This window comes from Ambystoma mexicanum, chromosome 7q (genome assembly GCF_040938575.1).
Source record: "Ambystoma mexicanum isolate Mex_15411 chromosome 7q, UKY_AmexF1_1, whole genome shotgun sequence".
Lineage (NCBI taxonomy): Eukaryota > Metazoa > Chordata > Amphibia > Caudata > Ambystomatidae > Ambystoma > Ambystoma mexicanum.
The window spans coordinates 758,797,228-758,813,164 of NC_090941.1; the positions used below are offsets into that span (position 1 = coordinate 758,797,228).

Here is a 15,937-nt window from a genome sequence, read left to right on the forward strand (position 1 = left end):
GTAGGCCGGCTGGCCTTTTCTTTTGAGCCTTGTTTTGGGCGCAAATTCCACAAGACAGTACAAAAGACTTTGTCTTTTCTCCAAGAAGGCCACCAGAAGTGGCGTTTGATTTTGTCCTCCGTTTTAGTGATACCAGGGTGTCCTTCCATTAAAGATTCATGATGATGGGCAATAACAAGTTCTTGCAATTCTTTACTTGGCAGAAACAACCGCTCCTGGAAGTAGGGTAAGTCATCCTTAACGGTGTAATGAGGACCCTTTTGACTCCATTCCAGTAAGGTTGAAGAGTCTAGAAGTTGTTTTACTTGCGTTTGGATATCCTCAATAGTTTGCAATGAAGTTAAGCCTAAGATTCTTTGCTCAGGTATGATGGGCACAGGTTCTAAGCTCGAATTAGGTTCTTCCATGCCAATCCGGGATAAGGCGTCCGCTTTTCCATTCTTGCAGCCAGGGCGATAGGTAATTACAAAATCAAATTCCGCAAAGAATAGAGCCCATCGGAGTTGTCGTGAAGATTGAGCTTTGGCCGTTTTTAAATACTGTAAGTTTCTGTGGTCCGTAATTACGGTGATGGTGTGTTTTTCTCCGAGAAGGTAGTGACGCCAAGCCTTGAAAGCGGATTTGATGGCCAGTAACTCTTTATCGGTAATTGCGTAGTTGGTTTCAGGAGGAGAACATTTTCTGGACCAAAAAGCCACTGGGTGTAGTTGATTAGTTTTTGGGTCTCTTTGCGACAGGACAGCTCCCATGGCCGAACTGGATGCATCAGTTTCCACTATGTACGGGAGATCTAGGTGCGGGTGCTTCAATACAGGTGCAGAGGTGAATTTGGTTTTCAGGTCCTGGAAGGCTTGTTCGGCCTCAAGAGTCCATTCAAAGCGTTTGTTTTTCTTTAGGAGAGCGGTGATGGGTTGGACTGTTCGGGAAAATTCCGGGATGAATCTTCGATAGAAATTGGCAAAGCCGAGCATGCTCTGAACTCCCTTCACCGAGCTTGGAGATGGCCATTTGAGGATGGCGTCCACCTTTCGCGAGTCCATACGGACTCCTTGAGGTGTTAGGATGAATCCGAGAAACTCAACTTCTGTGGTATGAAAAACGCATTTTTCGAGTTTTGCAAATAATCTGTGCTGGCGCAGTTTCTCAAGAACTGCCCTAACATGTTTTCTGTGATCAGATTCTGAAGAAGAGTACACCAGGATGTCGTCAATGTAAACAATGACACAGACATCGATAAGTTCCCGAAGAACATCATTCATAAAGTACTAAAAGGCGGCAGGTGCATTGCACGAACCGAAGGGCATCACCTGATATTCGAAGAGCCCAAACTTGGTGCGGAATGCAGTCTTCCATTCGTCGCCTTCTTTTATGCGCACCAGGTGATAAGCTCCTCGGAGATCTAACTTGGTGTACACACAAGCGTCTTTCACCTGGTTGATAAGCTCAGGGATCAAGGGCAGAGGATAACGATTCTTAATCGTTATTTGATTTAGGGCACGATAGTCTATACACGTTCTAAGGTCGCCTTCTTTTTTCGGCACGAAGAACAGAGCTGAAGAGACAGGAGACTTGGACGGGCGAATAAAACCATTGGCTAGGTACTGATCTAAATACTGACGCAAATGCAGGTTCTCAGGTTCCGTAAGAGCATAAATCCTACTACAAGGTAGTTGAGCATTGGGTACCAGATCGATTTGGCAATCATAAGACCGATGGGGAGGTAACGTGTTAGCCTGTTCTTTCTGAAAAACGTCTTGGAATTCTTGGTATTCTGACGGTAGCTGTACAGGGGTGGAGGTTGCTGAGGCTAAACCCATAGCTGGATTTCTTGGATAACAAGTTGGTTCATAATCAGGAAAACTTATCTTCTTTGCTCGCCAGTCAATTCTGGGATTATGTGTTTCTAACCAAGGAATTCCAAGAATTACTTGAAATTGTGGGGCCTTGATCACATCAAACACGATTGCTTCCCGATGTCCATCCTGACCCACCAGTGTCACTTCAACAGTGGAATGCGTTACAGGCCCTGAGGCTATTTCGGTTCCATCTACTGTAGTAATGACATCTTGGGTTACTTTCGGCCGGAGAGGAAGCTTAATCCTGGAAGCCAATTCACGGTCTATGTAATTTCCAATAGCTCCACTGTCGATGTATGCTTTTATAGCATGTAACTGCTGAGGCTGTTTTGGGTCCACGAGCACCATTGGCATGACAAAATGCGAGGTCAAAGAGTTAGCTTTCAAGCTCGGCAAGCGGACCCCTACGCTTGCCGGGCTAGGTCGTTTCCCGAATCAGGTGTCACTATTTCGTTATCAGTAGCTCCAACCACCTTCTTAAGTGGTTTAACGGGACAATTTCGAAGAATGTGACCGGAAGTCCCGCAATACAGACAAAGTTGCATTTGCCGCCTTCTCTCTCGTTCTTTCTGCATTAATGGTCCTTTAACACCTCCGATTTGCATAGGTTCAGATACGTCGGTACTCTTGGAGTTAGCGTGGGTTTTGATCAGTGCTCGGTTTTCATACTTGAACCGATCTGCTTTTCTATTTTGAAGTCTGTGATCAAGTTGAACCACCAAGTCAATGTAGTCTGCGCAGACCTGGGGTGGGTTTACTATCTGAGCTAGAACATCCTTAAGCTCTCCGCGCAGGCCTCGATGAAACAATGTGATCCTTTTGCTTTCTGGCCATCCAGTTTCCACAACCAGTCTGTTAAAGGTGGCTATGAAGGACAGAAGATCCTGATTACCTTGTCGTAAGGATAGCAGTTTGCTATGAAGGGCCTGTCCTTGAGAGTGTCGAGCGAACAATCTTTCCATGCTGGCCTGGAAGCCCTGAAAATTCTGGAGAATGGGATCATCCTGATTTACCAATGGAATAGACCAATCGGCAGCACTGCCACTGAGGTAAGATAGTATAAAGGCTACCTTGGTCTGGTCGTTAGGGAAGGCTCCGGGTCTGCATAGAAAGTGTAAACGACATTGGTTCATAAAGACGGCATATTTCTTGGGATCCCCCGCAAAATGTTCAGGCGGGGCCAAAGGCATGTGTCCAGGTAGATTAATTTGTACCGGGTTACTCAAACCCATTGATGTGGAAATGTCTCCGGAATTAGGTAAAGGAGTGTGCCCTGCCTGGGCCTGTAATAACCTTTTGGCTAGGTCATCTGTTCTTTCCTTGGATAAGATCAGTTCTCTTTTGAGAGCGTTAGTCTCCTGGCGGGCTGAGTGCACCTCTGCCCGTAATTCCCCCAAAAGCTGGGCCAGCTGGTCAGTCTCGGAAGTCTCCATAGCGCCCGGGTGGGAAATTGTGGGTAGGCTTCGCGTTCTGTAACGCTCACCTGATTCCCACGGAGGCGCAGGTCTGGCTTCGAGTGCTGATGCTTCTTCAATGGTGAAGCGCAGGACTCTGAAGATGGACAGGAAGGGCCCTCTACTCTGGCTTCTCCGGCTCGCAGGAATATTCCCCTGGGCGTGAAAAGGGAGTATTACCTTCTGACTGAGTTATGATCAAGCCTCCCACTCTCTTCCAACCCTCCACGATACCCTTCCACGATTCCCCGTGAAGTCTCACCTTAGGGTCAGGAAGGATGAGCTCTCCATCCTGCTTCTGATGCAGGGGCGCGTTGAAAACCAGTTACTTCACTGGATTGAGGATTGATGGGAGTTCAGGTAAGCTTGACTATTCAGGTAAGGCTCTGTAAAAGTTCTGTTGCAAGTTCAAAAGTCCAAGCTTAATAATAATGTTCATTGTCTTTTTGCAGCAAGCGCTAATGCTTATGTCTTTTTTCCCCTTAGGGGCCGGGGTTCGGAATGCCGGAGATATGGCACCGACCCAAAGTGAAACGTGCAGTTCCAGTAAATGGCAGGTTAGTTCTGGATGAGCGCTCGGGAACTGTCTTTGCATACGCTCATTCAATGTCTTTGTCTTTTTTCCCATAGGGGCCGGGGTCTGGAAAATGCCTGGAAGCGGCAAGACCCGAAATGAAATGAGGTAAGTCTTATTCCCTTCCTTCTCTCACCTCTTATTCTTGTCTTTTTTTCTAGGCTCTGGGAAGTGGCTGTGTATCCGGATGATCGCTGCTGAAGATGGAGGAACCCAGGAAAGGTGAGTGAAATGCAGCGCTGCAGCGATCGTAACGAAATGCTTTTAAAAATAATGTCTTCCCTTTCAGGATCGTCGGTGATGTCTCCGTGGTGCAGATTTAGATGATAAGGTCTCTTGTCTCCCTTTGCAGGTGACCCAGGATGCTGACAGGCGTGGCTGAAGTCCAGATGCAGGAGCTGACACAGTGAGCGTCCAGCTGCGAGGAGCAGAACAAGGCGAAGCGTGAGTTGCTGATCGGGTGTGGTTTAAATAGCTTTGGAAGAAGTCCCAAGTGTGTATCCTTCCTCCGATCAGGTGTGTATCCTTCCTCCTATCAGGTATGTATCCTTCCCCGACCACACCCGGTTGGAAAGTAGTCCCACAGGTAAAGTAGTTCCATTTAGGCCTCAAGAGGGCCTGGATGTGGCAGCATGGTCTGCATCAGGTAAATGCACATGAAAACACTTGAACACATGTCTAGCTTTATGAGCCTGGCGCCTAAGGTGCCAGGACAGAGGTCCAACATGAGCCTGGCGCCTAAGGCGCCAGGACTGCGTCCAAAGGGCCCCAGCTTGGGCCCGCTGGCACTCCCCTGCGGGAAATGATGCCTGCCTCTGGGGTCGCTGGGTCGGACCTGGCTCCTTGGAGGTAGGCATCATGACACCAGCCAGGAGCTTTCAGGGAGCCATGCTGTCCGCGTCAGCTCCAAGCCACGCCCTCCCCAAATCAAGTTTTGAATCACTGTCTCACATCGAAAAGCATGCATGCGCAAAGACAACAGGTTTGGGTTTGTAATTGCAGAGGGTCATTTTGTTTTGTAAAACCCTCACAGAGAAAAGCTGGTTTACCTACAACATTTGCATTAGCAGACCTTTTGGTTTTACCATGCTCTTTTAAAATGTCTGTATCAATTGTCAGAATCTCATATATCCGTCCTCGCGTCTCATTTCACTTTTAAATTGCTGATGCCTCTTGCCTGCACAATTGCCCTTAACTAGGTATATCACCCACTGATGCTTTCCTTTTGAATGTTATTCTCATAGTCCTCTGATGTCTCTCTAAAATACAGAGCCTTTGTTACCCTTGGTCTCTCTCACTATAACATGACTTTACAGAGACCCTCTTGTTCCCTTTGTGACAATGGCCTAGCTTCAGGGTCTTTGTAACAATATTGAATACATGCATGTTTTAGACACTGCGACATGTGTCACTACGGTATGGGCCATACTTACATATTGCGACTCATCGCACAGCATGTTCGTCCATTTCCTCTGACTTGGTTTTTACTTTGCACCTTCACCTAAACTGAGATATATCTGAACCCAGAGCTATTGCGGTAACATGGTTAGAGTATATTCCACCAAGTGTCCATATTTGCATGCATTACAACCAGCATTGCATGTTTCAGTGTCACAGGACATGCCGCACTGCAGCCCATTGCTCCACGAATCTTACTGTTATGCTCTAACGTAGATTGCACATAGGGCAGCAGCGAAATGTGTGTCCCTACACACTCCCAGAAAGGCCCAAAGTGCTACAAGGCTTTAACAATGTATGATGGGTGCATTGCAACTACCAATACAATATTATTTGCATGGTAAAATGATGTGTTTCTTCTTGTTTGTAGCACATGCTTCTGTCTGTGACAGTCAAAAGAGCCAACAAAAGGACAACTCGCCATCAATCCCTGACAGCAACACAAATGCCTCGAAGCTCGAAAAAGAATATGTCCACCAAGTGTATGAAGAAATTGCTGCACATTTCAGTAGCACCAGACATACCCCATGGCCCAGAATATTTCAATTTCTCAATGCTCTACCAAAGGGCTCTCTTGTGGCTGATATAGGGTGTGGAAATGGAAAATACCTTGGAGCGGGCAAGCAACTGTACATGGTGAGTGTATTCCAAAGACATTTGCTCTATTGCATTTTATATTTATTTAGTTTGTTTCACAGTCGTGTCTTATTCTACCTCTACAGATAATAAAACATAACCGTGGTGTGATGGACTGCTTTGCAAGGCCTCTTTTAAGGCCTCTTTTAAAGTTATGTGAATTACTGTTTCACCACACCTTTTTTGGAAACGAGTACACAAAACACTAATCACCACCGGGAAAGAGAATTTGGTGATTGCTAGGAAAGATTTTCTTTTTGCAGCTTTCCCATCATTGACAGCAAAGGAAACCACCCATCTATTGCTATGCTATGCTATGACATGAACACTGTCCTGACTTTTGGAGGTAAGGAAAGATTTTTTTCTTTACTTTCCTTACTCAGCTCATCTCTTTTGTGGGCAGTGGTCAGCCCCATGGCTACCAATGCAGGGGGACCCTGTTCCATTTGCGAGATTCCTTTGAAGTGTTGCAGAGGTGTTTTGTACCCCTTTTTCTTACGTTGTGTTAGGTTATTAACTTCTTGTAGAGAGCAGCACGCCCAGATGCATCAGTGTGCTTAAGAAACAAGGAAAATCTGCAGGAATATCAGACACAATCAGAGGTCATTAACGAAGAAGCGGCAGCATGTGAATAAATAATCCTATCATTAGACTTGAAGAATGTCTGAACGCCTTTCTTGAATCCAGTGAGGGAGGACAAGTTGCAACGGGACACCAGTAAAGAGTTCCAAAGAATTGAAGCTTGGATGGATAAACGACAACCACCAAAGTTCTTAAGCTTAAATCGTGGGCCAAAAAGCCTGCAGAAGTCAGTTGATCTCAGTATACGAGGAACTGGAGCCTTAGTCAACCTATTGGATAGGTAACCGGGGGCTTGGTTAGTCTGACATTTATATGAGAGAGTGAGAATTTTGTGAGAAATCTGATGATGGACGGGGGAGCCAATGGAGGTTCCATCGTGAATGAGTAACATGGTCCCTCAGGCCCAGATTGCAAATTGTCCTGAGTGCATTATTTTGAGTTACCTGAAGACTATGAATGTTCTTCATGGAGATGCCAGTAAGAAGACCATTTTTACTTTCGTAACACCTGTTACTTTTTTGATATAGTGAAAATGGCCATGCTTTGCTTTTTTCTTGTCCTTTGATCTGCTTCCTGCCTTCTCAGGTCAGGAAATGCCATATATGGTAAGCCCTTTCCAAGGTAAAACCTTGAGTTTCACATGCAAGATGTGGTGTGTTTATCCTGGCCGGGTGTATGGGTTGTGACTGTCTTGTCCCAATCCACATTTCATTCAGGGGATGTCTGTTGCTGGGCAGATATGGGGCAGGGAGGGAGTCAATTGATAAGCCGAGGCAGTCCCCTGCCTGAATTTGGGAAAAGGAGTATTCATGCAGCCATTCCCCCAGATCGTCGTTTGGAGCCAAGCTTCTACGAAAAGGAGCAGCCTACTGAAGACCCGCAGACTGCCATTGTAGCCAACCCGCATTGCCTATATCCATGTTCTGGCAAGGCTCTGCCCTTCTGCATTGATCACCTGAAGACTTATTGGGTCTTCAACTCTTGGGCTGGTGGGACAACCAGTACAGACCCCTAAAAGAGGATCCTGCCCTCACAGGCTTTTGGAAGCATCCTGGAACCATCCTTTGGTCTGACCAGCTTCACCCAGGACATGTTCGGTGCATCGGTCCCCGTTCTGAGTTTTGCCTTGGAATCCCTCAGGTCGTCGATTTGTGGCCCAAGACCAGTCCTCGTGCAGCTGCTGCTCACCAGCATGAAGTGTGGTTTTCCTGGAGCAGAGTCTACTTCATCGCCCAAGTGTCACCTGCTGCCTTCCGATATGAATGATCATTACTGCTGCACATCTCAGTCATGTCCTGGGGGTCTCCTGTCATCGTAGGACATGTGTTCGTTGTCCTGTGGTGCCTGCGCTGTCCAGCTTCAAGATCGCCAGAACGGTCTCGCCTGAGTTGGATCCACCGTCTAGCCATACCCAATCCCAAAACTGAAAACTACCACTGCATTCACAGCCCCTGACCACTGCAAATGGACTAGCGACAAACGTAAGTGGGCACAGGGATTCCCAGGACATCAAGAAATAGCCTAAAGATATCGGGGCAAGAGATTACAAATCTGTTTCATCCCCCCCCTAAAACCATAGGGATTTTATGGGCTGAAAGTTTATTCCCTAACTCTCCCTTGCCTGGTCGTGATTTGTGGAGTTCTGGCCAAGCATCCTCCCAGGTTAACCCCTAGTGGTGTGCAAATCAGTGAGTACTGATAAATATCATTACTTACCTTTATATCCTTTTTAAATGCTCGACTATAAAGGTCAATATTGCTGCCATTGCTCCCTCTTTGGCTGAGTTCTGCAATCCCTCTTTTGCCACTGGCTCCTTCCCTTCACCTCTGAAGCACTCCTTTGTGCATCTCCTCGTAAAAAAAACATCTGCAGACCCTTCCTGCCCGGCGAGCTACCGCCCTATCTCCACCACCCCTTTCCCTGGCAAACATTTGGAAAAGTTGGTCATCTCACAACTTATCCATCACACTGAATCTGTTGGCTGTCTTCACGACCACCAGTCTGGCTCCAGAGCAGCCAGAGGCATGAAAACTGCTCTCCTGAACACCTGAGAAGACTTGCTCCCTAACCTCCACTTAAGCGCCTCCATGATACTCTGGGTAACACAGACTGGGCACTGGCTTGGCGGACCTCTTTCCTTTCAAATCGGCCCTCCCAGGTTCAAATGGGCCCTTTTCTCTCCTCTACCTCACTCTCTACCTGCGACGTCTCTCAGGGTTCTATCCTATCGGTGTGGCTTTTTAACATTTACCTTGTTCCTCTTGCCCACCTCATCTCCACCTTCTCTCCCCATTTCCAGTGCTATTCTGATGACACTCAGTTGTCTTTTAAGCTTCCCTCCTCTCCCTACTCTCTCATCACTGATTGTCTGACCGCTATATAGGCATGGTGCGCTTTTAATGATCTCTGCCTTAATGCCATTAAGACCGAGATACTTCTCATTGGTACTCCCCCCTCATTTCTTCCCCCCTACTCTCTGGCCCTTCTCCTTGGGTCCCCTCCCCCTCTTGTGAGGCAAAAAACCTTGGTGTCATCTTCGACTCCTTGCTCTCCTTCTCACCGCATATTGCTGACCTTGCCAAGAATGCTGCCTTTCAGCTTCACCTCCTCAGGGGTTCTCTCCCGGCTGGACTACTCTAACGGCCTCTTCCTTAATCTGCCTGTTTCCTCCCTTCACCCTCTTCAACAAATCCAGAATAGGATTGCAAGACTTACCCTTGGCCTCAAGCTCAAGGACTGCATCTCTCCAGCCCTAAAAGCCCTCCACTGGCTCCCAGTAAATGCAAGGGTCAAAATCAAGACCCTCTGCATCATTCGCAAGGCTTTCTGGGGCCATGCTACAGTCAACTGTCTCTCACTAAATACCGTTTTACTATAGTCCTTCGGTCCTCCAGCTGTACCCATCTGCAGGTCAGACGTTTCTCCAAGCAGAGAGTGGGGGGTAGATCTCTCTCTTTGGTGGGGGCCACCATCTCATTCTTGAACCATATCTCCTTAAGTTCTGGAAGTTGCTCAAGACCTTCCTTTTTTCCTCCTGCTTCCCTCTCCCCTTCCTTGCTAATGCCCCCCTGCTGATACGACTGGCTGCCTGGTCCCTTCTGAGTCATACAGGGGTTAGGCCCACCCTCAACCAATCTGCCTCTGCCCACTGCACTTGCCTTTGGGCTCCCCTCCCTGATCAGACTTCTGAGGGCCTCATCATGAGTTGAGAGGTAGCCCTTAAATGCGGCAGTAAGGCGTTTACCGCTGCATTTAAGGGCTGGCCCTATCATGAGTTTGGCAGTAAGTATGGCGTTTTACCTCCAGCTTTTTGCTGGAGGTAAAAATCCTTACTGCCCGTTTTGGGCGCTATTAGCGCAGCGCTAATTCTGCCGGTGCTAATAGCACCATGAAACCCCCATTGGGTCCCATGAGGAATGGGCAATAACCGCCCAACCACTACTCGTGATCTGGCACTAATAATGTCGGACCGAGTAGAGGTAGTGCTATTTTTGCGCTGGCGGTATCCAGGCGGTATTACCGCCGGGATACTGCCAGACTCGTGATCAGGCCCTGAGTCTGCCCCCCCTCCTCGCACTATCGGACCCCCAACCCATCCCCCCCAGTTCCCCTCTAGCAATTACCCAGCCCCTTGCGCCCTTTCCCTCCTCCATCCCCCCTGCCATTCACCCTACCTTCCCCTTGCCCTGTCCCACCCCCCTGCACTGCCTGTTTAGCTGAACTTGCACGATCCGAATGTCACAGTGCTTAGTAGGGCCGTTTATTGTTGTTTTTTTCCACCTCGGTCCCTTTCTACCTTAGTCTTGTGGCGCCCGAATGGAAACACTTTCTGCTGTATAGGTGCCAAATAAATGTTCAATAAATAAAATAAAGAGTGAAACAGTTTGCAATGCTAAGCAGTAAACTGTAAGAAGTAAAATTATAATTAAAAACACAATCACCGTAAGCAGTAAAATTACAAATTAAAAACACAATGCAAAAATGCAAAGCAATTCAAACACATACCATGCCTTATAAATAGAAGGCCCCTATCGCTTCAGAAGTCTTTCCCTGCTAGGTAAGTGTGCCTAGTGCCTCAGAAAGAGTTTACGTCCTGGTAAGTGCCTGTTGCAGGAAGTTGGAGTATTTTAAAGGTAGAGAACACGTTATGGCAAAGCCAACAGGCGAGTAAATGTTCCAGGAGAGGAGAGAGTGATATGACCAAGAGAGAGGTGTGCTGAGAGGATTAGAGAGAAAGAGAGATCAACCGAGGTGATTGCATCCAGAGGGTACCCGGCTGAGTGAGTGGTGACAGAGGAAAGTATTGTGAGGGAGAAAGAGTCACAGAGGTTGTGGAAGGGTAAGGCCGTGTCCGGAGAGTCAAGGTGGATATTGAATTCTTTGATGAAGAGAAGCTTAGAGGTAGTGTTAAGGAGAGAAGATGTGAGGTCGGCCCATTCAGATAGAAAGAGGAAGGCCGGCCCAGGGGTGCTGTAGATTGTAGCAAGAGTGATAGAAAGGGTAGGAGAGATGCAAAGATTGCAGATAAGACATTCAAAGGAGGCGTAGGATTAGATAGGTATGATAGAGGCAGGGATCCATTCAGAGAAGACAACAGCTACTCTGCCTCCTGGCCGGTTAGGCCTGAACTTTGAGAGGATCTTGTAGCCGTCAGGAAGAAGAGTGTTAAAAGCAGTGACAGAGCTGGCATTGAACCATGTCTCGGGTGGGCTCAAGGACATTAAGGTCAAAGTCTTCAAGGAGATGACAGATGTCGGATGAGTGCTTGACAGAGCGAGAGTTGAGGTTAGCTAAGTCAAGCTGGGTGCCAGTTTTAAAGGTTTTCCGAGGGGGGTACAGGGGAGTGGTACCACAAGTGGAGGGGAGGGATGCGTGAGGGGAGGGAGACCGATGAGTGGCAGGAGAGGGATGGAAGTTAATGAGACACCTGTCAAGAAGGAGAAGGTTGGGCTGAGAGCCCTGGGCCATGATAGCGCCATTCAAGTAGACATTAATGATGCACCTGGATGATGGGAAGTGTGCCAAGAGCAATTTCCATCTTGGTCCACCATTAATGGGAGAGGAAGAGAAAGGGGAGAGGGTGGAACCCATATGGGGAATCCATAGGTCTGGAGAGGGAACGACAAAGAGAATGTCAGTAATGGTCTGCCTGGCGAGAGCATTGACCTAGGTGTTGGCAATGGCCAGACCTGGATTAGAGAACAGCAGACCCTTCTTAAACTTCTTCCTTCCAGCCTTCGAAAGAGAGGGAGGATAGGTAATAGAGTAGCAGTTAGACTAGATGGGGGAGATGGAGAGCACCATAGAGATGGGCGGAGGGCCAGAAGATTCCCGCACGGAACAAGGGGAGAGCTGCACAGTGAATGAAGAACTCACCAGGCAACCTAGCAGCCAAGTACGCATAAATGAAGGTGGTGCTTTAAACATGATTTGCACAAGGGTAGCAGAATTTTAAATACCCAGAACTGAGGTTTAGGCATGATTAAGAAATGCCAGCAATATACACAGGGCCACATTTACAAGGGGCAGGACAGGAACACAAAAGGGGGGCAGCATACAAGAATGTACAAGAATGCAGTTACAGATTTAGGCTGCATAATAACAATAAAAGATGTCCAGATTCAAGATGTCAGAATAGATTCAAAATGCCCAGATTCAAGATGCAAAATTACAATCAAAATGCCCAGATTCAAGATGCAAAAATAGATTGATTCAAAATGCCCAGATTCAGGCTGCAAATATACATTAAAATGCCTAGAAACATAGGATTGACAACCATTATTTGAGTGAGCAAGATAGACTACTCAGGGTGGCTGTTAGGTGCAAGTACGAAAATGAAATAAAACGACAGTAGACTGATGGCAGGAGGAATTGGAGTCAGCTGGCTCGATAGCAGGAGACCGAGCTTAGGGTGAAAGTAAGGAGGGGAGGCCTGGAGGAAGTGAGTAGTCCAGAACACTGGGCGTCAGAATGCCGCAACACGGATTGTGGGGAGGGGAATGGGGCATGCACGGAGAGCGTCCCAGAGCGCAGATGGTGGAGAGACACAGCGGCAGGGTGGGGTGGTGGGCGAGCGCTTACTGTCAGAAATCGCATGCTATCAGATGGATCAGAGTTGGAGAGCACTGAAATTAGAACAGGGAGCAGCGTGGCAGCCTTGGCCGAACAGACCAGACAGGGGCCTTATTGCAGGCCTTTGTCAGAGGCCCGCTCATGCTGACTGGCTCACTGATTGGATATTAGGTAGAAATTCAGGCCAATCATCAAAGCGGTAGGGAGGTCCGTCGAGGTCCTCCTGATCATGCAAAAACGGTGGCCATGTTTGGAGCTATATGGCTCAAGATTGATTAAACAGCCAACACAGGGCTATGCAGAAACTTGAAAAATGCTCGCCGCCATAGTCACATCGGCAGAGCCCACAAATGATGTTACAGCGGACCAGTTGCACTCTGCTGCTGATAGAGTGCGATCGGCATTGTGGTGAATAAAATTTGCAAATATCAATCAGGAAAATGCAGCCCAGCAGGGCTTTACCTAGTGTTACTGCAGCTAGTTGTTGTTCCACCTCGTGGTCTCGTGGGATGATGTGAAGCCTCATCTGGGCTCTGTCCAGGCATTCTCCCCAGTGTTGTCGGGTGGATTTCTCCCCAGCGACTTTGGAGAGATCTCACTCCACAGGTTGTGGATGGGTTTCTCCCCAGTGATATTAAGAGGGTTTATGCCCCTGATCTTTGATGTATTTTTCCCCAGTGATCGTTAGTCGATCTCTCCCAGCGATCGTGGATGGATTTCTGCCTGGGATCTTTAATGTTTCTCCCCAGTGATCTTGCATCGATCTCTCCACTGTGATCTTGGGAGAGACTCCCCTCCACTGATGATTCAGAACAATGAATGGCCCCTTTATTAGTATGAAGTTTGGGGTGATCTATACGGAGATAGCAAAGTGCGTGTATGTGTGTGTGTATGCAAATAAATATGCATACAAAATTGGTGATCTCAGCATAGATCACCCAAACGTTAAACGTTGGCAGAGCGCCCACCGAAAAATGTTCCCTGAGTTGCAAGGATTGGAAGAAGAAGCAACGTAAGAGGTCACGCCCACTAGGCGGTTTCTCAAAGCATCACTCTTCTTCATCCTCGAAGAAGAGAAGTCACTGCTCCAGGGAGATGGTGCCACAGATACCTTTCCTGACTCAATGTTGCACGCACGAGTGATGGAAGGCCCTTTCGTTAAAGAAGCTGCACATCTTTGTCAAGGCCCTCGCGCCGATGGCCTCGCACTGATTGCACCATTGGGTCCCCCATGCTCGGACAACCTGGCAGAGACCCTGCAAAGGTCAGTGACTGTACACTTGTGGGCTCACCCACGGTCCCTACGGGTGAAGACCTGTTGCTATTCTGCACTGCTCCATCTACTGACGTCAGTCTTCTGGTGACAGCTCGACCCATCACGTCACTGAGGCTCCTTGTGACTTTGCTCTGTTGCCTAGGAGTACATTCATGTCAAAGACAGGAGACATCTTTGATGAAGAGGATGCTCTGTACCATTCAGACTTGAACCTTGGTGCCCAAGGCAGGTGAGGGATTTCCTTGAGGAGTTTTATAGCAAGGAGGGGTAGTTGATGGACCTTGTCAATGATCTTCAAGAGGCAAGTGGACTGGATATATCCGAGAGTTGCACATGCTTACTGCACCAACTCCAAGAAAACCTCAGGCATCATTTCCACATCCGATGGTGGACAACCTAGGGTTTATCGGCCCCTTCCAAGCCCAAGGTACATTGAGTTGTTGGACATACTTGATGAAGGTCCACAACGGGAGACCATACTGCTGTTTAATGCAGCAGTAGAGGCCTTGGTCCCGGAATTGAACGGATGAAATCTTCTTTGGTCCTGACAGTTGACCTGGATTTGGCAAAGAAGCACATAGTGCCTTTTCTTACATGCCTCCCCTGAGACCCTTGTCATGGCAAACTTGATGACATCCTCCTTCCCCTCCTTACTTCCTGATAGAGAAAGTAAAAAGCTTCTATTAGAGGCGGCCCATCAATTTATGATATGAAATGATATGGCATTTATAACGCGCCTATACAAACGTTTTTCAAGGTGCGAGTCTTGAAGTTATAGCAAAGGGTGCTATCGAACTGGTGCCCCGCTTGGAATGAGGCAAAGACTCTCTACTTTCTGGTTCCAAAGAAGGACAGAGGCTTGTGTACTATTCTGGATCTGAGGCTCCTGAACCTGTGCCTATGCAAGGGCAAGTTCAAGATGGTTACCCTGGCTCAGATCCTCCAAGCCTTGGACCTACATGACAAGCGGGTTTCGGCTTCACTGGATCTCCAGGATGCCTACTTCCATGTGCCAATTCACATAAAGGAAAGCAGACACCCAAGATTTGTTGTAGGCCAAGGCCACTACCAATTCACAGTCCTACCATTCAGGCTTTCTTCAGAGGCTCGCCTCAGAAGGTAGGGCCCTCCCACTGCACTCCCATTGGTTGGCAGGCTCTTTAAATCGGCCACCCAAGGCACCCCCTGCTGTGGCAGCCCCCTCGGCCAAGGACCAGAGGCTGAGGACAGCTCCAGTGGGGTCTGCCGGTGTCCGCCGTGGTAGCACGTAGCCTGCAGCTGTCGACCTGCTGTGACTGATCAGGCAAGTCAAATCTGGGTGTGTTGTATTGTGCGGTGCTCAAAACCCTAGCCTTTTTTCACCTTCTAGGAAAGTCGGATCTGAGTGTGTTGTATTGTGTTGTGCTAAAATATTTGCCTTTTTCCCCCTTCTTGGAAAGTCGAATCTGGGTGTTTTTGCATTCCAATAACTGTGGCATTGTTGCTGGCTCTCTAGGCTCCCACCTAGAACCCCCCACCCCTGTCAGGGCATGCTGTTCATTGTTTTGAGTTACTTATTCCCCACGTGTGTCTTCCTTTGTTGTGACCCCCTCCTCCTCTTCCCCCTGCGCATTCTGAGTTGTGTGCCACAGGGTTGTGCGTCTCTCTCTACTCTCTCATCCCCTGCTCCACCTGCCTCCTTCGCACCCCCTATGGTGCTTTCTGCCTCTCCCATCTTCTCTAACTGCTACTCTATCTCTTACCCTATTCCTCTCACTAAGTCTGGAAGGAAGAAGTTCAAGAGGGACATCTTGGTCTCCAACCCAGGCCTCCTTATCACTGATACCTACACCAGTGCTTCCTCCAGACAGACTTTCACTGATATCCTCTTTGTCGCCGCTTCTCCAGACCTACGGACCCTTCATATGGTCTCAGTTCCCTCTCCTTTCTCCTCCTCTCACATTAAAGGTGGCGCTAGGTGGGAGGTTCTCTTGGCCCCTTTCCACTCCTCCAAGACCATCATTAATGTCTATCTGAATGGCACTGTCT

The 15,937-nt window shown here is 48.1% G+C and overlaps 1 protein-coding gene across 2 annotated transcripts in view; it reads left to right on the top strand.

Annotated features, from left to right (window-relative positions):
* The window catches only part of ALKBH8 (alkB homolog 8, tRNA methyltransferase), a 1,077,261-nt gene that overhangs the window by 744,899 nt on the left and 316,425 nt on the right, over positions 1–15,937 (top strand). For both annotated transcript variants that reach the window (XM_069640672.1, XM_069640671.1), the window contains exon 10: positions 5,713–5,978. In XM_069640672.1, coding sequence (XP_069496773.1) covers positions 5,713–5,978 — 266 coding nt within the window. The remainder of the gene's footprint in view (positions 1–5,712; positions 5,979–15,937) is intronic.